Raw genomic sequence first — 27778 nt, forward strand, 5'->3', positions numbered from 1 at the left:
TTAGCATAGCATCAAAAAAGTAGAAAGACTAAACCAACTCAAAAACTACAACAAGAATGTAAGTTTAACCTTTTAATAACCACTTTGGTCACAAAACCAAAACTCACATTTTAACTTATCAGAACAAACAAGGAATGATATTTAGTGTCCACCAAGAAGACGGAGGACAAGGTGGAGGGTGGACTCCTTCTGGATGTTGTAGTCGGAGAGGGTGCGGCCGTCTTCCAACTGCTTTCCAGCAAAGATCAACCTCTGCTGGTCTGGGGGAATGCCCTCCTTGTCCTGGATCTTGGCCTTCACGCTCTCAATGGTGTCACTGGGCTCAACCTCAAAGGTGATGGTCTTGCCAGTGAGGGTCTTCACAAAGATCTGCATTCCTTAAAAGTACCATATATGTTAGACTGATAAGTACATCCCTCAAACATATAAGTTACATTTTCATACTGCCTAAGGTGTTGATTAATATGACTAAAGTATTCCATCTCTGTTGAAAGTTCTTCACACCCACATGTCTGACATGAGAACGTAGTGGACTGAGCACCTGCTGTAGAAATTGTAGGCTTAATGAGTTTTTTGTATCATAAATCAATAATTTGTGCTTTTAACTATACTTACTCTAAATGTTTCCAATTGATATTGCAAACAATTTTAACTACACATGAACTGTAAATTAATATGAACTTCATTTAAACTGTGCTACATTTTGATGTGTACAACTTTTCACTTATACTTACAAACTATGTTGTCACATGGAGGTGAGAACACAGCACATGAGGAGAATGAGACAAATACCCCAAGAGTTAGGTATCTGAAAAAAGAAAAGAAAAAGAAAAATAGAAGTGAGAAGAAAAACGGCATCTAACATTCACTTCTGAAATTCAAGTCAGTATTTAAATAAAGTACTCTATAGGGTAGTCACCTAGCTAATACTAGCTAACCATCATATTGGAGTCTAGATTCTTGACTCAATTCTTCTTCAGTTCTTTACATTAATTAATTGCAGTTACATAGCTCAGTTTACTATGTGAAAAATCCTTACATCACTGATCTACACAATTTTTTCCTACAAATGACAACCATTAGAGAAAATATCTAGAGCATTGATGCAATTTAATGCTTCCATGTTTACTCAAACAAATATGAATTATGTCAGCCAACAAAAAAAACAGTAAAATGAAACTCAAAACGCAGCATGACCAGCAACGTTTAACGAGCAGGGAAGCGCGCATCAGGAAAAGAGGCTTATGTATCAACAAAACTAGTTTAGAAAACAAACACTAGTTTAGAAAACACAAGCAATGCGATTTATATTTATGACTGAGCTCGCGAATGTTAATTGTATAGTAGACCCAAAAGAAGAAGATATAATTAAGCTAAAGTTTCAAGAAAAAAAATCCAAGAAATCCAAGAAAAAATAAACTTTCCAGACATCATTTCCAAACGGCTTATATTTCTTTTGAATATGCTCTCAATTAATAAAAATTACTTTCACTTGTTGTATTGTGTGTACATTTAATGTCGAAGCTAAAGCAAGAGATTTCGAGATTTTTAATGAATATGAAATTTTGTCATTTCCATCACGTTTAGGGTTAGAGGTCATATTTTAAATATGTTGAAAAACTATACATTGAATATTAAAGCAACCACTAAAGTGACAATAGACATTGCACTGATACATTACATGTAAAATAATCAAAAATAGAACATTTGTTGTTATTTTCCAAAAACTACAGATGCCAAATTTGCCCATAGTTGAAGAATCACCCAGAAAAGATGAATTCATGTTGGGTGTGGGATACATATGTATGTGTATATACGTATATATGCATATGTGTGTATCCATAAAATGAAGAGTCCATCCTTAAGACTGCTCTACTGTAAAGTGCCTTGAGATACCATTGGTTATGATTTGGCGCTATACAAATAAAGATTGATTGATTGATTGAAAAGCCATATTTAGCTAGTCTGGCTATCGCCATACTAAATATCACAAGTTATATTTAGTCTGGAGAAAACCAATTCATTTTCTCGTAAGAGAGGTGTGTTTTACGATTGTCCAAAGCCGTTTATTGGGCGCTACGAATGTCTATCATATGCGTCTGCACGGAGCATATCAATTGTACCTGAAGACGTATGATGTACCTGCTGTAAACTTTCGAGCTAAACTGTTTTAGAACAACTTTTTTAATAAGTTAAAACCTAGAAAATGGAAATGAGCCACTATATTATATATTAACTTAGAGAACAACCTGCAAAAGCTTACTTGTGAGCATGCATTAATATATGACGGATTTGGACGTCCGATTAATTAACTAGAAGTAAAAGAGGCGTCATCACCCGTCTAGTCGACTCGACTTAAACTACCGTATTTCGATAAATAAGTGGACCTCTGAAGTCGTTAATGCCCTAGTACGTGGATGTGGTTCAGTATCAAGCTGTCTTATCAAGCTAGCCAAAAATAGCTAAACTTGTTAGCTACGATGCTAGCGGGCGCCGGTACACGCGACGTGACCAAGATTAAGCTACTTACAAGAATCACGAAAGCCACCAGGATTGCAGGTGACCCCACCCACCCGTCCTACAGCCTCTTCAGCCTGCTGCCATCTGGGAGGAGACTGCAGAGTCTCCGTGCTCGAACGAGCAGGCTCAAGAACAGTTTATTCCACCAGGCTGTCAGGAGACTCAACCCCTGCTCTCCCTCCCATTCGTCCACTCATCCCCTTTCCCTTTCCTGCCCCTGCCTCCATCCCCCCTCCGCCTCCTTCCACCCTCTGCCCTCAGTTGTCTACCCTCCTTCACCCCTCTGCCCCCTCTGCCCTTCCCCCCCCCCCCCCCTTCATCCTGCCACAGTCTGCCCCTACAGGACCTGGCATCACCCCCCTCCACCTCCACCCCCTGCGTGCTCCACTAATTCACGCACCCTAAACTCTGCACAGCCGTCATTGTATTGTTATGCTATTTGCACACTACCTCACTTTTTAACTTCATCTGCACTCTGTTTATATTATTAATACTGTAATTTATTTATATTCTACCTCATAGTAATTTATCCACATTCTACCTCATTGTTGTTCGTTATTTGTTATTTGTTGTCCGTATGTCTTTAGTTAAGTTATTTGTTGTATAGTATTGCTAGTTGTTTTTTTTTGTGTGTTTGTTGTGTGTTTTAAGTGCTCTTTTTATGCACTGCAGGTTTGCACTGGGGGTTGGGGGGGATTGCAATTTCATCTGTGCTGTATGTTTAACATGGGGCATATTTGACAATAAAGAACCTTGAATCCTTGAATCCTTGAGAACTGTTTTCACCTTTATTTTGATTGTAGTTTTGAAACAACAGCTCGACAATAACACACGGTTTCAGTTTGGACCGTAGAGCGGAAGGGAGATAGGAACTAATCACCGGTTAAAAGCCCAGTAAAACTCCGGAAAACAATCACCAGGAATAAATATTTGCTCCCTGGTAAAGATAGTAACTCTAACAACAGGTAAAATGATAAACTTGTGATATTACAGCCTGTGAATGCAGTACTGGGACGCATTTATTCCTCCTCTGGGTCCAAATGCCAGCTGTCAGGTGAAGCCTCTTCCGTTTACCGAGGTCCGTGTGTGTTTAATAAGTCCGTGTGTGTCCATGTGAAAGTCTGCATGTTTATGCCTACGTTCATCCACTCTTTTCATTATATCCATGTCTTTTAAGGCTCTTATTAAATAGTCTCAGTTGGCGGCCATCTTGAATTATGTCGTCACCAGTGCGTCATCGCCGCAAGTCGCGCAAGCACAAAACGATCTGAATTAACTTAAAGTAGCTTTAACCAAATTACGTGTTTACAAGAAAGAGGAATTATCTCATTGGGAATTAAAATCAAAATAAACCAGCCACTTATTTCGGATTTAATTTTAAGTAAATTAGCATTAGGAATTAACTGTTTTAAAGGTCAGGTTAAAGACCTTGAAAACAGTTAACTGTTTTCAAGCTCAGGATAAAGAGGAATTTTATTCCAGGAATTAAAGCTCCCATGTAAATGTGGCCAATGAATTTACGTTTACGAGATGGACAGAATAACACAAGCTGGCATCCAGTGTGCATCCAATTGCACAAGAGATGATGCAACATGCTGCCAATTGGTCCTCACGGAATCTCACATGCCTTTAGATTATAAATCATTGAGTCATGTTCATTTCTAGTATTGCTGCATCTCAAAGTACAATTCAAACAATGATACTCTTTTAACTTTGTATGTTCCTAACAATTGGACTAATGTGTCTTTTAGGTGGCTAACCAGGTGGTTCAAGCCCTCCTCACACAAAAGGTTTGTATTTTGAGAAATATTTGTTACCCACATCTTAACAATTTCCCATGCAAAAGTAAAAGACAATTTCAAATTTAGCTGGATGTACTTTCCAACCATAAGTCTACTTGGGAATAAGTAAGTAATAGATGGCTATGTGTATTCTATTTTCAAAGGAATCTATGATTTAGATAAGAGGTATTGCTGAGAAATTGCATTTATTGATAGCACAGCAGTTCTAAACAATTCAACATCAGTCACTCAGCATGCATACTGATGTAGTTGTGTATTTAATATTTTTTCTTCTGTAGTAGTGACATCTTAGTAGTGACATTTTACCACTTAAATGAGGAGCAATACATTTATAAAAGTTGCTTGAACCCAAATGTCTGTCATTGCCAGTTTTTTTTTTTTTTTCAAAACAAGTTGCAATTTCTGCAGTTTGCATAAATTATATGTGAAATATATGTGTGTTGAATACTTTTCTATAAACATGAAGTATTTGTGTCCAGAAGTCCATAGTGAAGTTCAGAGAAATGAAAAATCCCTCGAAGACATTCAGCTTTGTGTCCTGCAGCGTATAAATTACCATCTGACCTACAATTTGGTTTCTTGCCTGAGTCCTACCTGGCAGTCATCCTGAATTTTTTTTTTTTTTTTTATGTGTTTCTAGGACTTGAAAGAAGAGTGTGTGAAGCTGCGGACCCGTGTTTTCGACTTGGAGCAACAAAACCGTATTTTGAGCATGCTGTTTCAACAGCGAGTCAAAATGTCCACTGCTCCTGTCTCCCAGGTAGGAGCCAATGGTGCACTGAGTTCAGACAAGGACACAGCCAGTTCACTTCAAGGCTGTTTGAATTTTACATGTGTACTGCTCCACTTCTAAAGGTTTCCAACTTGAAAACAGGCCACCTTAAACAACCCTTAAACCCTGACCCTATACTGTCAGGAATGGGTCTTTGTTTCTTCTTAATTAGTGCAGTTACTGACATAGCTGCTCGGGTAAGTGCACCAGAGGTCATGAGACACAAGCTAATGTATCTTAGCCTGCTTTTATTTTATTGTAATCATGTCAAAGTTCAGTGGTTCCCAAACTTTTCACAGTCCTGTACCACTTCAGACATATACCCTAAAGTCATGTACCCCCTACTCCTGCACACTTAAAAAACATAATAATGTCACATCATATTTCACTAGAGTGAAATTTGTCTCTGAATTATACCTAACCTGTTGAAGAATAATATATAATTAAGAATAATAATAAACTGTAAGGACACAAGAAAACATCTTATTTAGAATCATCACTCGATTTCTTTAACTAGCCTACTGGCATTTTCCGTGAGACAAAATCTCACTGTTTCATCACCTGAAAGTGGAAAATATCAAATATCACTACAACTTAAATGAGAAACGTGAGTTTGAGAGGATGCACAAAACTCAGCAATATTTGGCTGAATTTGAGACAGTCTAGTCTTAAATCGTTCTCCACGATGTATTTTGTTTTAATGTTTGTCAAAGCTATAAACCAACTTTCACACAAGTACGTGATGGTTAAAGGGCATCAAAGTCTTGATTGCATGTTTTTCTAGTGCAAAGCAATGTAGCTCTCATCATATTTGCGCTTTGTGGATGGGATTGTTTTTCTGTCACCATGGGTAGTCCTACACAGGCCAATGTGTAATTTGTGGTAATGCATGGAGGCTCCTGACTGCTGGTCTATTTTTTATTCTAGTCAGGGTTGGGAGGGTTACTTTAAAAAAACTTATCTGGTACAATTACAAGTTACCTGTTAAAAATGGAACCAGTAACTTACTCTAAGTACCACTATATTAAAGTAATGTAACTGATTACTTTTGGATTACTTCAATACCAAACATGCAAATAAAGACACAAAAGGATAGAATATGTGTAACCTGCTCAATGTATTATTTTAAATAAACATAAAATCACCTTTTACAGCCACAGCATTAAAGGAAATGTTTTAGTTTAACACAGACCGGGAGAACCCACAGTAGTTTAAATATATAAAATTATCAATCAATTTACTCAACAATTCAGTTGAATCATTGACCTAGACCACAGACCATATGATAATGATTATTGTACAGTATATAATAATTGATATTGTTACAGTTTTGTAATAGCCTATCTGTAAAACAAAAAGCACCACCTGAAATTGGTATGTCAGGTTTTAACAAATTCTATAGTTATAGTTAGAAAGGTTACATACACAACATTGTAACAATTGTCAGTAGATGTTTCAGGTATTAACATGCTCCAAAGTTAACTATAAGTCATTTTGTCTCCACTGGTGTCAGCCTGTCTTTCATGTGTCATGTAATGCACAGGTGTTCACTTTTATTCAATATGTGCCGAATACAATTTGCTGAAAATTATTTCCTAAAGTTATTCTGCGTTCACACCGAATGCGTCTTCTGCGGCAGAGTTAGGTTTAGGGTACGTTTTAGTCTTAGTCACGCGACCTAAACTGACCAATGACTGACCTATGACATGACCTAAACTGACCAATGACTGACCTATGACATGACCTAAACTGACCAATGACTGACCTATGACATGACCTAAACTGGCCAAATAAGGGCCCTGCGTACGGATAGAATGTCGGTATATTGATACTGCAAACATATGGATTGCCACTGCCAACATTGTCACAGCTTGTTTCACATGCTCATTTTTTGTGGAGAGCTGCTGTGAAGTGTCACAATGCGTGCTCGCGCACTGTATGTCTGATGCACTGATGTATATTCCGCTTGCGTTTAAAATGTAATCCCCCGAAGTAATCCTTGTTTTTGTAATCTGATTTCACCTTTTTTAATATACTGTAACGAACTACAGCAACATGTTTTTAGTATCCACATTATTTGACGCTGTTACTTGTAATCCGTTACTCCCCAAGTCTGATTCTAGTTTACAATTTTACATTTTTGGTCACATACCCCCATCACAGTTTGGGTACCCCTAGCGGTACGCGTACCCCACTTTGGAAACCTAGGTTCTAGTGCACAGCTGAACCCTTCATGCAGCTTTTGCAGGTAGTTGACTCAGAGCTCCCAGACAAATCTTTTCTAACTGGAAAGCTCTGAACCATAGAGGATTGAATCAGTTTTAACCCGTTTTTTTATTACAGTGTTGTCATCTTGGTAGTCAGTTGTTGAGAATTAGTGCTAACTGTACACAATAACTTTCCAGGCATCATGTTTTGATTAAGAGTTGTAATACAATAACAAAAAAAGCATCTCACTGATGTTTGCAACCGTACAAATGTTTTAGCACCATTTGGTTCATTGTTTGGTCTTTGTGGATTTGGGTTCAATGTTATAATTATTACACAGCACACATTCTTTAGTTCACTAGAGCTGAATTCTGGCAGTATAAAACTTAATTTCTCTCAATATCTTTGCTTGATTCATGTCAAGAAGAAAAATCATACTTGGTAGAAGGCAACTTAGTAAACTTTTTTAGGAAGTAAAGATGTGTAGCAAAAGTGTTAACATACCCATATTTGGTTTGCTTTATTGCTAAATTTAGTTTTAGACAATTTTATTTAAATGGCACCAATTACAAAACTGTTTTTCAATAAAAAAAAATATATATATGTTCAGCAGATATCTGCCTCATCTAGTTAGGGGTTGTTAGTAAAGAGGGAATACACACAAGATAAAGACAAAATGTTGCAAGATTATCTACTCCAAAACCAGACATGTAGGAGCGAGGGAGGACTGAGGAAGCTCAGGCCACAGGAGACAAGCACGTACACAGTCCTAATGAATCTATTTAAATAAATACTCAGAAACAATGAAGAGATAATGTTAAGTTTCAGTTCATTAAAGGATTTCTACTAGCAGCCTTGTAAGTTATTGTAGAAAAGTGAAAGGAAATGAAACAATAGTTTCTATCAACACCACTATGACCAATTTTCTCACCATTAAGTCACCACATTTATAGGAATGGTGGCAATGCTGGCATTGTGGACTTGAAATTGGAAGGTTTGTGGTTCTAATCTACAAAAGACCATCACTGTGGTACTTTGGACATGGCTCCCCACTACTCCTCCGCAGTGACGCATTAGGGTAGGGTAGGCAGGGGGTTCCGAATCAAGACCACCAATGTCAACACCAATGAAAATTTAATGTTTCTGCTGGCAAGTGTTAATTCAATTCAATTCAATTCAATTGAACTTTATTTGTATAGCGCAATTTAAAACAAAGTCATCTCAATGCGCTTATCAAAATATAAAATTCATAATAAAGAAAAAACCCAACAAGATCCACATGAACAAGTATTTAGCCATCTAACAAAATGAACGTTGTAAAACACCATTACTCTCCCACAAGATATATCTCATGACATGGCAGCGCATCCGTTGTTTGTGTTGGAAACACAGAAACACGGACAACATAACAACAACAACAACTCAGAACAGCCTCAGTGAGGCGCATCCACAAAGCCAATCCTTCCTTTTGTACCATTCACTGTAGAAAATACAAACAGTGTTCTGACCTTACCTTTGCTGAAGCTCTGGTAGCTCAGGTGTTGGTCTCCCATCTTTTAAAAGCTGTCGTTTTTTCCTCAAAAAAAAGTTTCTTTATCGTCTCTAGCGCTGTCATCCTCACTGTAGTGTTATCCCGCTCACTAGCTAGAGAACGTAGCAGCAGAGATCACATGGCATCAATTCACTAATGCACTGTGAACTTAGGTATAGCATTTAGCATAGCGCGGTTACGTCCAAAGGCAGCGTAGAGAGCTGCCTTTGGATGTAAATGGTTGTCATCTTGGGGAACTGACTGTGCATGCGCAAACACATAAAAACACGCTCTGGGAACAGAGGCAGAACAATGTGCCTTTGAGAAGGGGTGAGGCCTCCTCCTGCCATACAGCAGTTAGGAAATAGCGATGTTTAGCAATTTGGGCGATGAAAAGCACAAGATGCTGACACTTTCAAACTTATAGGTATTGTAGGCTATCAGAAATTGAAATATAAATAATTTATAATTATATTATAATTAAAACAAATAATCAAAATATCAATTCACCTTTGGGTAAGCACTGCCTACCTTGCCTACCCTGACTGCACGCCACTGCTCCTCGGGCTCAGCACTGTGGCTCCCCACTGGTCCAAAGATATGGGTTAGAAGCAAAAACAATTTTGTCTACGTAGCACATATTACAATAAAAGTGAATTATCCTTACCATATAGATACAGATACATATAGAGGCCTAAAACGTGTGCACATCACTAAATGACTGACGAGAAGTCAATAGGTCTAGAAAGCATTTTCATATCTTACACAGTGTGGGCTTGACAAGCCTTCAACTCTGGTCTAGACTGCCATTTTAACCCCTGAAACAGTAAATATGTAATATGTTTGCTGTACATGGTGTTATCAATCTGAAACTTCACACAAATTATGACTTTACTACAAGTAACACCTACAAATAAAAATAACTGTAAACACAGCGCCACCTACTTGTGAGCATTAGATGTTTTTTCAAAACATTTCAAAAATTCATAAAAATTATAGGTATTTCCGGGAAGGCTGAAACCTGTCTCCACGTAATCAGCTTTCTATGGCCAACATTTTATGCACTGCAGCCTATGGTCTACAAAGAAGTCCGCCACACTTGATCTTGGCCAATAGTAATATTTCATATCACTGCTTTATGCAGGACACACATAATTTTTTATGCTTATGTCCCCGATTCTGCCCTTACCAACATCGCTTAAACGGTCCAGATCAGACTAACGGTTTAATTACTATGATTTTTTTACTAAATTAAATTTCTTTGTGATCAGCTCCTGTCTACTTAAGCACAGCTAAAAAGCATTTAATCTCCTCATTGGTTTGTTAAATTCATAGGAGGTTTTAAAATGATGTTAAATTGGGTACTTGACCCTAATGTAGCCAAGTTTGGTGAAAATATTCCCAGCAGTAATGCTTTTATGCTACATTTTTCACAGGTAATGCATGTGTGACTGATCATTCACCGCTCCTAAACCTGAGTCCTGGGTATCAGGTTACATATACACACATTGGCCATCACACACTGAGCTACACACAGACTTAAATCAGCAGTCTGTAGAATCAAGAGACGCTCCACCCTCCCCTCCCTGTAGAATCATATACTGTACACTATAGCACTTGGGGTGTCCACACTTTTTTAAAAACTGGGTCAGTGATATCCAGTTTTGTGAAGTATCAGCAAAGGATAATCGTCATAGAAATGATTATTGCCTACTTAAAGGTCCCATATCATGCTATTTTTCACCCATCTCCATTTGTTCTAAGAACCCCAAAAACATAATATTTGAGGTTTATTTTCCCAAACTCGCCTGTTTTCCAGAGTTTTAACTTCTGAAAAGTCACTTTCTGAGCAACTCTACACAAACAGGCTGATTTGCGGCCTAGTTATGCATATTCATGAGTGGGCGTGTCTATAGACGGGACACTGACTTCATCCTCCCCGCACGGTGACGTAGGGCCAGAGGACGGCCCGCTCTCCTCCCACCCACTCTGTAGCCAAGCTCATGCTGCTTTATAAACACAAGACAGAACGTGGGGGCGGGGCGTCGCCAATACATACATAGACTGTAGAAAATACATACATAGCACTGCGAGAAGGACACTGAAATGCTCACCTTCATGGGCGTGTTTGTTTACATGTCAATCACGGCAGAGAGCTTCCTGGAGGAGCTGCTTCTCCAACTCAGTGCCGCGTCAAATTCGTCATCAAAGTAGGAACACGTCATCAAGTTAGAGCGAGGTGTTTGGGCTCGCCCTGCAGTAAGAAAGGAGCAAATCACCCTCTAACTAACGATTGAGGAAATCAATGAAAATAACACTTTGGGCATGTGTATGAAGCACAAATAGCACTTTTATGATGTTTAAAGCACAGAAAAGTTGATTTAGTGTAACATGGGCCCTTTAACAATAGGTTATTTCTTAATAAGTGGAACATGGGAGAAGAAAAAAAATCACACTTAAACACTGCACAATTATTATAAACTTCAAAAACAAAACCTAATGTTTTTCATTATTTGTTCTGTTTTTTGTGGGCCTGTAAGAAGTCCCCATTGTCCCTGTTCTGGGCTGCAGCTCGCTGTTTGAGGCTTTAAAGCAGAACTAAGTAACTTCCGCTTTGTGCTCCCCCTAATGGTCCCTTTTGGTTATGTCACTGTCATAAAAACTCTGCACCCCCCGCCGCCTGCCCCAGCACACAGCTACATGCGCACCTTTACTCTCCCAAGACGGCAGCAACCGATCACCAAAGAAGCCTAATACAACAGTGACAATGAGGGTGCTTTCATACATATAGTATCATGTGACCATGTGAACAGTGTGAGGAAGAGAGACAAGTAAAATAAATGCTTTTCGATTTACCTCTCTCCTTCTCTGGCAACCCAATTTTAATATATTTACCGATGTGTTGGCAAGTCACGGTCTGAATCTCAAGCGTTGACTCAAGCCTCTCTTGCGCATGCGGCATGGGCAATACTTACTAAAGGTGGAGGGAGGGGCGTGACCACACACATTTTGACACTTTTTTGAAAATAACTCGTCATGGGGGGAAAAAATGGTAAGAGCAACATAAAGGGCCTCTTGTACTAAGTGACAAAAAAATAAATTAATAATAAACAGAATTTTATTTTTTGGGAGGATTAGGGAGGAGGCCCCCCCCCCAGGCCTGGGCCCGGTGCAATTGCTCCCGTTGCAACCGGCCCTGGATGGATGGATAGATAGATGATAGATGGATGGGTGGATGGATAATTGTGTGTGTGCTGCCTGATGGAGCGCTGGGTTGCGAGTGTGTGTGCGCGTGCTTGTTGCCGCGACAACAGTGTGTGTGATTGCTGTCTGCCGCTGCTGAGCTGTCACTGCATGGAATTGTTTCGTTCCTCGGACAAAGGTCTTCTCTGCTTTTTTTTCTTTTTTTTGCTGGCTCCGCCATGATATACGTTTGAGAAAAGTTAATTTGTAGACAACCGTGTGCAGCCACGGGGCTAGTCATAATGTAGCATTAGTGTGTACTGGGCTGTCGTAAAGCAGTATGTCTTGCCACCGGGTCGGAGGCAGGGAAATTGCTGTTTTCTGGCCAGAGACAGCAGGGACGAAAGACCCCCCAATCACCCCATAAACACTTGTATTACCCTCACAGGAACTCCGAGAAGGATTTATTAAGGTGAAAAATTTACTTATTTCTACTTTAATACAACAGTGAAGTTTAATTGTTGGGGAGTTGGTTCTTCAAGTTACTGTAACTACACAGAAATCATAGCTCAAGCAGGTTATTTGTAGACATATAGCCATGTCACTGTTTCCATGTTAATGTTATGTTTGCATATTTTGCAGTGTAAACATATATAATTCTATACCTACTTTTTTCTGAAACCAAAATCAAACATTTCTGAATAGTCATTTATTGTGAAAGCAACAACTTGTGAGATTGTTAAGGCAATACCAATGAAAAAGCAATATAATGATAACAGTTGGAAACCGTTGTCATTAATCATTCATCACTCATTTGCACCAGACACAATGAGAAACCACTTGCTTGGCTCCTCTTGTTCTGTTAAAGATCCATTGCATTACTGCCATTCTCCCACAGTCATCTCTTTTTTGTCTAGCACTAATGAGCATTATTTGATGTTACTCATGTTCTGAGCAGTCAGCCACGTTTCTTTAAACAAAAATAAAAATGATTCTTTATTGACCAATAAGTAACTGAGAAGACGTGACTTGGACTTTTACAATCTGTTAATGCATGTCAAGACTGACAGCAACAAAACATCTTTACTGTGATACAAATTCACACAAAAAGTATTATCTTTAATACATGGATTATTTTTTTCACTCAGACCAAATTACCTTTGATGATTAGATTAGATGGAAGTTATTGTCTGTCCTACAATGGTGGCAGATACTTGTCTTTAGTGGGCTTCTTGGAAAAAAAAACCCATTTATGGCATTTTCAAAAACACATTGAAACCTTACATTTCAGAATAAAACATTTAAACAACATGCAGGACAATGGAAAATGCATTAAAATAGACAGTTGACAACATGCTTTTCACAGTTTCATCTGCTGTTGTTTAGTAAAGGTATTAGAGAGGTAATACAATATTTCTTACACAGTAAATGCCTTTCCAAGCCCGTGGGACTATGTATCATTTGCCTGAAGGCACCAACTGAAACATGTTGTGAAGCGAGAGTGAGTGCTCCTCTGAGATCTGTCTGGCTTTTCTGATCACTTAACAGCTTTGAGGAATGAGTGAGGTTAGAAAAGAGCATGTGATTGTGCTAGATTGACTTATTATGTGATAGGTTGTCTTTTTTTATTAAAGGTAAGGTGATTGTACCAAGATGAGATATTGTTGGTAAGATCTGATTCGATGGTTAAGCAAAAGCCCAAGGAAAAAGATCCTTCTTGCTGATATATAAAGTCATTAGTTTCTTCAGCCAAAGTCTAAGGACTGATCGACTTCCCAGGCTGACGCTGAATACTGTGAGGACAGAACACAGGAAAAAAAAAAAAAAAAAAAAAAAAAAAGAACACAGGAGACCATGTTTTGCTTCTTCCCCAGACAGCTCATTTGCTGTTTTTTTTTTTTTTTTTTTTTTTTTTAAGTTTAACCTCCAGTAATTTTACAAAAACTTAAAGGGTATCTACATTTCATTGACTGCAGGTTGGAGCATCAGTGCCAGTCATGTGCCACCAGGGCCATGTCATCTGCATCCAGAAAAAGTGCAATTATTTTTTTGTTGAAAGTGTCTATTCATACTGTTGCCGTACGGACAACCCCCGGTGCTATTGGTAGGTTTACCAAAGTACATGTACGTAGTGTCTTAGGGTTGGGTTTAAGGTTAGGGTTAGTTTATAACCCTATATCGGAACAATTTTTAGGATTAGGGTTAGGTGACCTAAACCGGCCACAGCGGGGTGCTGCACACGGACAGAATGTCGGTATATTGATACGGCAACCGCACGGATAGCCACTGCCTTTTTTTTTATTAAGGTTGTCATTTACATACATAGAGTAGAAAATACAATGAAAAACAACTTATGAGGACATTTTACCTAGGCAGGGCTCGAGACTGTGACCAAATTGGTCGCATATGTAGCTCTTTTTTCAGTGTGTGCGAGTGAAAGTTTTATCTGGTCGCATCCGTGTGAGTGTGTATGGGTTATCTTATTTTGTGATGGAGTGGCTGAGCGTTTCGTCACGTCCCACAGAGTGCACTTCTCTCTCTCTCTCTCTCTTGCTCCGCGCTGCGGGTGAGGAGACGGTGCGCGCTCACACAACTTGGCTGCGGGTAATGCAACGGTGAATGTGCCGAGTATAAACACCAATGCGCTCCTTTGGAGTGTGCGCAGTCCGCGAACGGAGCCAGGCATAACGAGCCCTTCACTGAGTGCGCACTCACAGGGCAGCAGTAAAAAGGAAGATTGTGCCGAGTGCAGTGATTGCGCGTACACGCTCATCAGAATCGGTATGGAGGGACCAGAACTGATGGACTATGATACCAGGCCAGATGTTCAGCTGTGGTTCTGCAAAATAAAAAAAAACAATACATGTAACCTGTTGTTATGCTTTGCTGTTATTTAAAACATTTTTGTTACTTTTTTAAAATTAGCCACTGCTTGTTGCAGAAAACCTTATTATTGACACAAAAACATTAAAACAATTAGCTAATACATCTCGAGTCATTGTCAATCTTTACTTCATACAAAACTATGGTACGCCAGTTAAGTCAACTATTCATCAGCATGCATGGCTATGCTGTACACTCTCCCCACCCCTGCTCAAAAAAAAATGGAAAAAAGGGTGCGACCAAATTCTGTGCTGACGCGACCAGCTGAGAAAATTAGTCGCACCAATGCCACCACTGGAAAAGTTAGTGTAGAGCTTCGCTAGGGCTGTCACTTTAGCGCGTTGATTGCGATTAAGTAATCACCAGACGGAAAACAAAAGCCCAGTTATGTACAAATAGTGCAAGAAAGAGTTTGTGGATCACCGGAGCTTTTGCAGCCCCCGCTATCACCTCATTGCTAAACATGTAGCAACTAGCGTGGACACTCGGACAGCGCTAACTAGTCAGTGGATAAATATCAAGTTAAGGACGTTTCTCAGCAATTGTTTAGTGAGATTAAAAAATATTTTAAGATCGATTAATTACAGAGTATAATTAATTAATCACACATTTTGGTAACACTTTAGTTTAGGGAACACCTATTAACAATTAATTAGTTGCTTATTAGCATTAATAACATATTGCCTCTTAATTAGACATTATTAAGTACTTATTAATGCCTTATTCTTATTAATGCCTCATTATGCACTTAATGGCAGTCTCTCAGTCCAAACAGGGTTAGGGTTAGGTTTAGGATTAGGATTGGGATTAGGTTTAGGGTTAGGATAGGGTTAGGGTTAACTTTAATCCTAACCATAGCATGTTGAGCTCGTAAATCATATCCAATAACTTCCTTACTTACTATTAATAAGTAATAATTCTGAGGTTAATTCTGAGGTTAACTCTTAGTTAATGGTTTACTGGTTGTATAATAAGGCCATGCAGAATAAGTCATTAATAAGTACTTAATAATGACTGATTAAGAGTCAATATGTTACTAATGTGCATGATAATAAGCAACTAATTAATGATTAATAGGTGTTCCCTAAACTAAATTGTTACCCACATTTTTTTTAATCTTTTGACAGCACTAGTCCTACCATTTAAATGAACTTGAAATGGTAGGAGCTATTACAACAATTAAAACCTCCTACTCAGTGCTGAATGATACTGAAGATCAGAGAAGTGGTGCCGCAGGATGTTTGTGTTGATAACGTTAAATACAGATAGAGTGTCACGTTCTGTTGGTTAAGTTCAGTTATTCTGTGTCTTTGTTTATTTTGAGTCTCGTCTGGTGTTAACTCTTGTCTGTGTTTCAGGGATTCCTGCTTGTGGCTCCACCCCTCAGTGATGTCTGTGTGAGTGCTTGGTGATTGAGTAGCTCCCTCATGTTTGCACCCAGGTGTGGCCCATTCCTAATCAGGCCTCCTCCACTATTTAATGAGTGCTTGGTCACAGTGTGGTTGCTGGTTCGTTGTGTAATGTCAGGTTCGTTGTCTCCCTGTTCGTGTACGTTAGTGTCTGGTCTTGCTCCCTGTTCCTGCTCCCCTGTTTTTTGAGTTTGGATTTAAATTTTGATTTTGAAGAATAAATATGGACTGGTTCCACGAACGTTATTCCTCTATCCTGCCTCCATCTCTCCTTGCATTTGGGTCCACACCCACACCGGACCATGACATAGAGTCAATAAATAAACGCTGTGTTGTCCAGATGTTTGGTGACAGTGTCCTCTGCACACATATCATCACAGAAGTCCAACAAATAAAGGGCCAAACAGACAAAATCCCAAGCGGTCAGAACCCTTGTAGTCAAAATTTTGGATTTTGTCCAATTCTGTCCATTAAGATTTTGTCCACTGGGAGTTTGTAATGTCACCCGGACAACACCGTGTTTTTATTAGATTAAGCACACAGTATTGTCTTGCAGGCAAACTGTAATGGATCCACTGTATATGAGAGTGTTAAAAAAGTGCTTACAGACTACTCTCTACATAAGCTTTGGTAGTGCAGAGGTGAAGGTCAATGCTTCATAGCCCTCTTATTGTTCAGCAGAAGTTGTTTTAAGGAAGAAATTGATTTTGGATTCCTTCCATTGTTGGGGGACAATGCAGGTATATGGGAGGGGCTGGAACAAACCCCTTCCAACTTTTTATTTTTCAGAGGACGATTCAATTTTTCCACTACATCGGTATAACAAACGTCTTTATAAGGACATTTATTTTAAAGAAAGCTGACACTGACAGACACTTTTAAATCATCATTTTAGATTCTAGTCTTTTGTTGTATTAAGAAGTTGAGTGAACCCAAACGTCTCAAACTCATTAGATCTGCATGGCTTTTCCCTTTATAAAGTGACCTTTCCATTATTCTGAATGCAGGCAAGATGCTTCAAGTAGCTTTGTTTCTAATTATCTGTGTGGATTCTCAAAAGTCCCAGCATGATTCCTTTCCACAGACAAATGCCCACTATGTGTATTCAGGGGACCAGTTTACTCTCAAAGGCTGACTTGGTAACTGGTAGCCGCTATCGGAAATCATTTTTACAGCTTTGTGTAAATTGTGCTAGAAGGCCTAACAAATCCCACACGAAGTTATTAAGTATGCTGCAGCCTGGAAGGGCCGGGTATGCTGTCTTTCATCCTCCACCTCTTCTGTAAAGGTCAAATACACCAAAGGCACTATGAAAATTCTCAGTAGAAGAATTGTAGAGATAGCATCTCGACTCAAGTCACTTGAGCTTCATTGAAAATCCATGCACAGTTTCTTTTACCAACAAAATATAGTAAAATGCAGTGAGATGACTTGTTGATTTGGTACTATATACTGTACATATAATTAAAGCTTTCTAAGAAACTAATTGTAATCCAAATGTTTGACAGAATTCTTTAAAAAATGTTACGCTAATACAAGATTAACTTCCAATTCACTAGCTCCTTTTCAGGGTTGCAAAGGTCTGGTTAATGAAATAAATAATCAATACTTGCACTGTGATTGGACAGTACTGGCAGAAAATATTCCTCTGTGGATTCACTGACCATCGAGTCTCTCATTATTCATCATTGTTACTGCTAGGAATGCAAGATATATTAGTAAAAATATAAATATTTTATGTCAGTGGAAAAATAAAGCACAATTTAAAAAATGGACTTGAACATGAAATGTAAGAATTTTGAACGTCACTGCACAGACTACGTACACCGCTATGGCAACCAAGGTGTTTTTTTTGTTACTTGTTTGTTTATGAAACGGCTGTTCCAGTTAGAACCTGGTTGAACTGAGGTGGACTATCAGGTTTGAGCTGGGCAAAAACTCTAAGATAGGTTTCGTGAAACACCCCTTAGGTCTGTCTGCAAGCTGCTCTTTAGTGAGTTCACAATTTCCTTATTATTTGGTTAATTAGTTAAACAAACTTTGTTTTTAAAAATGACTACTGCCTTCCTTCCCCATTATCTCTGAATCCATTTTCCACAGTCAACTATCACCCTCAAACACTCCCACAACTACCCATGCTGACAGACGTCACTGTTAATACATGAAATGTATCTAAGCAAAGTGCTTTTAGTCGTGAAACACAAGCTCTTACCAAAAATGCTTTGCCCATATTTAAGGTAGGGCAAAATACTAATATTATCCTTCAACATCATTCTTGCTCGGCTCCATGTCATCTCCACTGCTCTTTGGGATGCGGCGAAGTGAAATAATAATAATATAGTAACTTGTATGTAATAATTCAGAATTTATTTCATAGTTTACACAAAATAATATTTACAATCAATCGATCAAAGAAAGAAAGAGTACAAAAAAATCTACTTAAGTAAAAGTACTGTTACTTTGATTAAATTTTACTGAAAGTAAAAGTACAGTTACTGGTGTAAAAATCTACTCAAGTAAAAGTGAAAAGTAGCTCACTTAGACGTTACTTAGTTAGTTGGGGGGGAGCATCTCTTCCATGCAATAAAAAAATAAAAAGACGTGTATACAGATCAAACTAGGTTCTTATTGGCTACAACACCTGTAGCTGTTATAAAAAGAAACGTGGACACAATGCATAAAGAAGCACAGTGGCTTATCAGGCACTGCTGGAGGACAAGGTGCATGGGAGACCAGAGTCGGCGCCGGGCATTATTAAATTGGGGGCATTAAGAAAACTTTGGGGGGGCACAAAAACACTCTGAGTCGCACACCACCTATTTGCTATATAAACAGAGCCACAAAAACAAAGTTAGCTCGCTAACATACCTCTGACGAAGTAGTCGCTACAGACACTGGCATCAGCAGACTCTGCTCCTCCTGACCGCAGACGTAGGTTTAAAACCTCTTTTTAATCTTCAGTACTCTATAAAATCTATTTTCCTTTTCTCAGTTAGAACGATTGGAGCAGCCGTAAACTACACAAAACATGGGCATTTTGATGATTTCAGACGACAGATTCTCAAGTTTCCTGCTCTCCATCAGAATTCAGCGCTCTCGCTTTGTCGCGATGCAACAATGTGAGTGACATTACGTGATTCAACAGAGTAGGCCATAGACATATACACACTGACCCTAACAACAGCTCCCGTCCGCGTGCGTGATTTAACTGAATCCATTTCAAATGTAGCAAAGTACTGTTACTTGAAACAAAATTTACTTAAGTAAAAGTAAAATTACAAATTTTAAAAAGTACTCAAAAAAGTAGAAGTACACAAAAAAGCTCTTTTTTCAATTTCAGTAAATATTAAGTATTCATTTTTATGCTGCTTTTTTTTAACTTCTGTTATGTTATCAGGACACATTTCATACTTGTATGGTTATGCACATATTTATTTGAGTTAAATTGTTCTGTACATGATCTTCACTCATATCTGTACACTCGCTTGTGTGCAAATGTAAATTCCACCATTGCGAGATGAATGAAGGATTATCTTATCGTCAATTTCATGCCTATCTTCTTAAATGCCTTTCTTCATTGACAATAAAGATCATTAACACTAAGCAAAACACCTACACACAAAGAAAGTAATACTGGGAAGCCTAAAAATGTAGTAGAAATTAAAAGAGCATTAAGTCATTAGACTGGGATGAAAATGTAACGTGGAACTAAAGTGCATAAATAAAGATTTATGTTGGCATGTGAAGTGAAGCAGAACATTATCCAAAATACACACACAGGATTCTATTCTTCTGTTTGCATTTAAGCTGGTTTTTTTTAACACGCACCCTTGAGGCTAATTATGCAAGGTGGACTTTGACTAGAGTCTGTGATCCTGCAGAGAATCCTGCTTTATTATGGATATAGAGATGTTTGCATCAAGTGAAAAAGGCCCATTGGCTTCCTACATGATACAATGTTTTAACGTTTTAAATTTAAAATGTTTGATGCCTTATACCTCCTATGTGACCGAGGCCAACCTGAAACCGAGCATCATTTCTAAATATCCCGGCCTGACCCGTAGGGCTCAGTTCAGGTATCCTAATGTACATTTCACCAACCTTTGCATAGATGACAGCTTGTTTTACTCGTAAAACTGTGGCTTTGCGCTTTACATAGTATTAAAATAGTTTCACAAAAGTCCGAGCAGTGTGGACAGAAGTCTGAATGTGAAAAAGTAAGTAAGAAAGAAAATAAAATTAAACTAACTGCATCCAAACTTAACTGCTACATTGTGATTACCTTTTTGGGGTGCTGCACTTATTCCAGGTGACATGACTAGGAACACCCACATTTCAGGGCTGCCCCACCCAGAGCACATATCTGGGATGAAGGTGGGGTGACAGACCTAAGTAGTGTGGAAGAAAATCGCGCAGCCAGAATCAATGCAGCTGCACGGCTGTTCTGACTTACACGTATTGGAGAATATGACCCATAACAACAAATGATTGCAAACTCAGCCTACATGGATGAAAATCTGCTTTCAAGCACCCCTTTTTGGATCGGTGGTGGCAAAACTGGAAAAGATAGATCCAACAAGGACAGTTGTTTTATTGCTTAATTTGAATCTTCTTTCCAAGACAATTCCAACATGAGTGAATATCAACATTTCAGAGGAGCTCATAAAGAATAAAGCTCCTGATCTGCTTAAATGTTTGGGTGATAACGTTGACTTGCTCAGCCTCAGGGACACAAGAGCATTGTCATCAATGTAGTGCGAGATCACGATTTTAGCCTTTCCTCAGAGTGGGCACTAAGAGGCCAAACCCCATTTGGCGCTAAGCTCTGTATCAGATCTAAAGAGTACTTGAAAAAAAATGAAAGACAGATCATTTCTCTGTCCCAATTATGACTGATGAAAATCAATGGTGAAGAAATATGTGCGGTGCGATGGTGGGTAGTGATCAGTGTTGGGCAAGTTACTTTCAAAATGTAATACATTATATATTAGTAGTTACTGCCATTTAAAAGTAATTAGTTACATTACAATATTACTGCCTCTGAATTGTAATGCGTTACACAACTTTTGAGTTACTTTCACCAAAATAACCACAGAAGTATGACTAGCATTCTAAAATGCTCAAATATAGTTTATTGCAACTGAATATATATCCAGTGGAGTGTGACGTGGTATAGTATAATGACTGTGTAGGCTACTAACAACTTAATATAATAGGCACAGTGAAGGTTCATGGCACAATACAATAAGTAACGATGACTGTCAGAATCACAAAAGCAAACAAAGTTAAAGTCTGGTAAGTTACGATAAAGATATTGTAAATATTTAAATTTTAGGCCTATTAATGTGAAACACAATAGAGCTAGAATGTAACATATAGCCTTTGTTATGACATGACAATCTCTTTCTTTTTGTTTCTATTTTATTTTTTTAAATTAAAGCTCACAACACAAAGCTGGCATGCAGTTTATGTCCTCATAACAAGTAATCAAACACGTAGGCGGACTGGTACTGATCGTTGTCTTTAGTTTGCTCTTTCACACGTTCACACACACGGCTGATGACGTCACATTTAACAACGGGGACGGTGTCTCTGAAGGTCCATTTATAGAAATGTAAACAAAGGCTAAACTAAAGCTTTACCATTCAAATACATAACAGGTGCAGCTGTACTTTTGGTTAATATGTTCTTTTTCACAGAATAATCATTTGTTTTATGTCTGAATTAGTTTGGGATCAAGTTGTTCAAAAGTTCAAAAGGAGCACTGTAAATATTATCAAATGTCTGTAGCCAAAATGTGTCATGTTGTAATAATAATAATAATAACAATAATTCATTAATTTTATATAGCACTTTTGTATATATTATTATCCAGTGAAAACAATCTATACCTGGTGGATTAAAAGAGAGCTGAGATCCCTGCAGGAAATTAAAGTGACAATAATAATATAATGAAGAGTTAAAGCAAACAAATTCATTTGTAATATTTAATTCCCTCACCCAATGAGTATCGATAAGAGAATCGGTAAGGAATCGAATCGATAAGCAGCAGTGTTGGGAACGTTGCTTTAGAAAAGTAATTAGTTATAGTTACTCACTACTTGTTCCAAAAAGTAACTGTGTTAGTAACTGAATTACTCTATAATAAAAGTAACTCATTACCAAGGAAAGTAAATATTTGCGTTACTGTTAAAAAAAAAAAAGTTGCTCTATGTCAAAGAATTCAGATTTTTTAGACGCGTATGTCGTTGTGAGGTGCTTCATTAAACTAGAGTTGCTTACAACGGATGTCGACAAAGTCTTCTCTCCTGGATATAATGAACAATTCACATACACGTTCTTGCCTTTGACCACAATTAATTTAAAGTAGTGTTTGTATCGTCACCTTAAAAATGACAACTTTTCATCAGACTGCTCCACACTCGCCATCACTGCTGCTTCATCCAATCTGCAGTGTGTGTGTGTGTTTTGTGTGTGTGTGTCGCGTGTGCTGGCACGTCGCCTTAGCCAATCATAATCGCTCACCTTGTTTTTAACCCACCTCCTCACTACATTGAGTAAGAAGCCAGGGAAGCTTTCGGATAGCATTTTATTTAATCAATGCATGTAACGCACCGCATTTAACGTTCAGTAATGATAACGGCATTGTAACGGCGTACCAAGTAATTAGTTAGATTACCCCGTTACTGAAAACCAAATGTCGTTATTGAAAAGCGAATGCCGTTACCTAATGCCGTTATTCCAAACACTGATAAGCAGTATTGATAATGGAATCGGAATCGCTAAATTCTGATCAATTCCCATCCCTAGTAATGCGTTACATTACTGTGTTACAGCAAAAAGTAATACATTACTGCAATTGCGTGACTTTTGTAACGCGTTACTCCCAACACTGGTAGTGACTTTGGAGATATTCGTATTCCTTTGTCGTTTGATGTCTAATATGGCAGTAATAATTTTGAATGAAGTGTAATGTTAATAAATGTCCCGGTCTCCTCTTCTGTTTACACGGACTGCGACATTTTTTCTCGGCGAGAAGTGGTCATGTGTTCAGGTACATCACATCATGGGACCATGTACGTCACGTTCGGTGACGTGTATTTGTGGGAAAAGGGTTTTCATAGTGCTTTTGCAACACATTTCAATATTGAAACGTCTGAAATTCTTTTTAGCAATATTTGAGTGTTTTTTTTTTTTAAAGGTGTTTCCATTAGCAGTTTTTATTGTACTATTTAGATTTTGTGCATTTCCAAGAGTAATGGAATCACAGCTTATGATACCTAACACAGTCAAGTTGTAAACAAAAGGACTGTAAACACAGTCTAATAAGAAGAGTAGGCCAACTGTAAACAATGAACTGGTGCACTGCATTTCTCCCATTGTCTCCACAGTAAATAAATACATTACTTGGAACCTTTTGAAAATGTCTTTAAGAAAGACATTAACTTGTGAATTTCTGAGCCTGGTAAATCCTACAATGCAGTATATAGGGAAGTCCAAAAGTGATTATCCATTCTAGGCTTTTTTTCCCGGATATTCTGCTTCGTTTGGTCCTAGAATAAATTACCGGTAATCACTTTATCTAGTGTTCGCTTAGCGTGGAGCCCGGCAGGCACAAACATTGTGCTGCATCACTGAGGTGAAGGTGAGTAAGAGGTGATGGAGACCAGTGGCCTGAGGCTCACTAAATGAGTGTGATTGTGAACAAAATGACAGTAGCAGAGATGGGATTTAAAGACTGAGGAAGGGCTGACTCCTTTAGGTCCTGAGAAATGCATCATTGATTTTTGATGAGATTTTAGATGTTATTAAATTATTGAACTGAATGGCCAGTTGATCACAGCTTAGTCCATGACTGTAAGTTAGGAATTCATTGCTTATATAGTGCATAATTTCCTAACGTTTATAAAGGTGATGGAAAAAAGAAGAAGTAGAGAGGGAAAGAGCATCATTTTCCTTTTAGTAAACAGATGCAGCAAAATCCAACCCTTTTTGTGAGCATGCATGAATAGAGGTTGGAAGGCCCATGTTTATAACCAGCTTTGTAGTACAGATGCTCTTGGATTGCGAAGGTTGGTTCCGTGAAGCCCGCTAATGGCGAGATATCGCAGGTATATTTATCCAGCTTTGGTTTGTTAAACCCTTATAAAAATGTTTTATACACTTTTGGAGTTGTCACGGTAAATTTGCGGTTGACCTCATTTGGAGACATAATTTATTGCTCTGGTTGAATGATGGAGTCCAGTGTGATTGATGATTTTATAAAAAAAAGTATTTATTATAAACTAAATGAAAAAGAGTACAAAAGAAGAAGTGTCCCATCCTGTTGGGAGTAAAGGCGGCAAGGTACTAAGCAGGATGGTTCAAAAGGTCTTGTCCCCAGCTCAGGATATACATGACTGACTAACAGTTTTCACAGTTTAAGCTTTATACAGATATGAGAAAAAGTCCCAACCCTGAAAGAAAGAAAAGGAGGTGGTCAGATGCTCCCAACAGTGGAAGTGGAGGAAAGGTTGGTGCCACTGTAATCTGTCCTTGATAGTGTGTGTGCGTGTATATCTGCATGTGAGTTTGAGTTTGGCCTTCAGCAGAGACAGTGAGTTGCACTGTGGATACAATACGATCTGTACTGTTTAATCTAACGTGACTCAGCTGTTCAAAAGAGTAATGCAGTCATGTATTAAAACATGACAAATTGTACACATGAACACACATTTGACGATATGATGATGAATATAATAATTGCCATAACATTCCCCACTTTTGGTCGCCATCAACGACCAAATCAAGAAACGAAATTATTATATTCTGGTAGAATAACCTTGGATCCACCTTTGCTGTCTGTCAGGGTTAATCATTAGCATCGTTATTGTCATACATTGGATATATTCTTCTTTTGTGAGACACAGACATATCTGAGAGATCAAGAAAAATGTGGAAATAAGCCTTAAAAACTTCATCATTATTATCAATGGCATGAATCATCAAAAATCAACCTCTACTACTGTCTAGATAAGCAAAAATCATCATTTACATCAAGGACATCACTCATGTTCATTGACTGAGTTCAGTGGCCCCGTTGGTAACTGGGGTCACCAATAGCTAGAAGAATAGTGGAACCATGGTTAGAATCACTGCACTTGATTGGCGGCATCATGAGTGAAGAACCTTGAGTGTTTTCCGCAATCACAGCAGAAGGTTTTGTGACTGTATCATCTTTCAGCCAGGTGTGAGGTTGTCCACCCTCCACCTAGCTATAAGCCTTCCATGGGTGTGGCTTATAAACAAAGCAAAGCATGGAGAAGCGTAGCTGGAGTTGCAGTGATTCTCAAACTGTGGTACGTCTACTACCAGTGGTAGGCTGATACCTGGTGAGAAGCAACAATTTGAGAACCACTGTTAACAAGGGAATGCAAGTCGGACAGAGAAGGGCATGCAAGTCAGACGGAAAAGTGTGGAGCATGACTACATGTCTTCTCAAGATGAATGCATACAGTTGGGAGACATGGAGATGTTTAAATAAGTTTAACCAAATAAATAAATAAGGTCATTTATTCATTTAAATTGTTTGTTTTGTTTTTCTTTTCTATCTCTTATTTATGAAGGAGAAATCTTATTCTATCCTCTATTTATTCTGAATAATGTTTACACTCCACACCTAATTACATAAGCTAATTATTTTATAGAGCTGAATTTGTCAGTTCATTTATTTCTAAATTGGTGGCAAAAGTGTCTCCTATTCTGTGTCTGAACCAGAGTTAAGCAAGATTATTGGCCCTTTTAATGTTAGATAGAATTAAAGTTAAGTTGAGTCGAACAATCATATTGTCTTTTGCTCTCTGCATTTATCGTATTCGTAGTGATGAGCCATAGCACAGTTTGGAGAGCTTCCTTAAATGCTCGGAAGTTACTTAACTTTAAACTATCTAATTTATATCAATTAATTATTAACAATTTCAGGAGGACCCTCTTTAATCTCAGGCGACCCAGATTGGGCCACCAACCCAATATTGAGAACTATTAATTTTAGTCTTAAGAACGTCTAAACCCAGTGAAAGTGTTTTGTGGCCCTGCATGCTCGTGCTGGTGGGGGAAGAAAAGGGTTGGAGGGTTTTGAGGTAAATCATTTTCCTATGATAAAATACAAATCAAAAATCAGAGGAACGTTGGCCCTCTCCCTTCCCTTTTTTTGCATAAGAATACATTTGGATTCTTAAAACCATATGATATAATTGGAAAATCACTTATCTGATCATTTTGGATGTGTCTCCGTTTTCCTCTCTCTTGTGCCCACCTGCTTTTGTGCCCTCCAGCCTCCTCGACCTCCTCCTCCTCAGCCATAAAGGTCAAAGCCAGGGTCAACTCTACGCTCCTTTAGGAAATTTGAAGATTTGTCCTCACTTTCGCAGTTGGATTGGAAGTCTCTGTAGTCTCTGGAATAGATATTATGTTAGAACATCCACAATATGTCATATTGTCACGTGTCTATTTCCATCTGTTTCCCCTTTGCTTCTCTGTTATAGTTTAAGGACAATACTACTTTGAATATACAGCCAGCGACCTGTATTTTGGAAAAAACACAATAACAACAACTAAGACTAAGACATAGACAAGTGCACACAACAACGAGTATACACATACAACAACAAAAAAACATGGACACTGAACATGAACAGTAAGGTCAGTCAAGGTCAAAGCAAGTCATTCCACTGAAAGTGGTACTATATATTAAAAATGTCATTTGGTGTTTTTAAACACCCAGAAAAATACCCTTTAAAACCTGGTAAACCATTTAGAAGACCCAAGGCCAAAAATCATAATTCCATTGACAAGCAGCAGTGTTTTCTGAACACCCCACTACATAATTGGCAAAAACAGGGAGAAGATCTAGATTCTAGAGCAACAAAACCCAGGAGGAAAGGAAGGTGAAACAGAGGAACATGTGTAGTCAAACAGCCATTCATCGGTCAATCACTCAATGACACGTCCACTGGCACATTCACACTCACAACGCGGTTCTCTCAGGCATACGTAACGTGTCATCATTCAGCCATTCATGCACCGCACGCGTTCATGCCTCAATTTTCACGTCCATGCATTCACAAGGTTTCGCTGTGCAGTGTCTAAGTAGAATACAGGCCTCATCTAACCCACCAGCGGTGATAGCCAGTCCACCTCCTCTCTCGGGGTCAATGAGCTCTTATTGCCCCCCCCATGCTTGGCAACCTGTTGATTAATTGCTTTTCACTGGTATTCAACCCAAATAGGTAACTTTTCACAACATTCTTCATCTGATTAATAAGAGGTGCGCCTCCAATCCACTTCCCCTTTGGGGGACGATTAATTTTGATTATTGCCCATAATTGTCCTTTCGGTCTGTCTAATGCACTGGCCAGTGACTCTGAACTTTCGTCCGTAATGAGATACACACACGGCTCAACTGAAGTCGCACAGCAGCTACAGGAACCTT

At 38.5% G+C, this 27778-nt stretch overlaps 1 protein-coding gene and 1 long non-coding RNA gene across 5 annotated transcripts in view; one reads left to right on the forward strand and one right to left on the reverse strand.

Annotated features, from left to right (window-relative positions):
- LOC114454937 (nck-associated protein 5-like) overlaps positions 1 to 27778 on the forward strand; it is a 112463-nt gene that overhangs the window by 47272 nt on the left and 37413 nt on the right. For all 4 annotated transcript variants that reach the window (XM_028435881.1, XM_028435882.1, XM_028435883.1 and 1 more), the window contains exons 5-6: positions 4272 to 4310; positions 4963 to 5082. In XM_028435881.1, coding sequence (XP_028291682.1) covers positions 4272 to 4310; positions 4963 to 5082 — 159 coding nt within the window. The remainder of the gene's footprint in view (positions 1 to 4271; positions 4311 to 4962; positions 5083 to 27778) is intronic.
- On the reverse strand, positions 153 to 27773 carry LOC114454981 (uncharacterized). Its single transcript, XR_003672645.1, has 3 exons — positions 27738 to 27773; positions 8725 to 8734; positions 153 to 377 (listed from the first exon to the last, which is right to left on the reverse strand). It is a non-coding gene; the product is annotated as an uncharacterized LOC114454981 (long non-coding RNA).

This window comes from Gouania willdenowi, chromosome 21, assembly GCF_900634775.1.
Source record: "Gouania willdenowi chromosome 21, fGouWil2.1, whole genome shotgun sequence".
In the NCBI taxonomy this organism is placed as follows: domain Eukaryota; kingdom Metazoa; phylum Chordata; class Actinopteri; order Blenniiformes; family Gobiesocidae; genus Gouania; species Gouania willdenowi.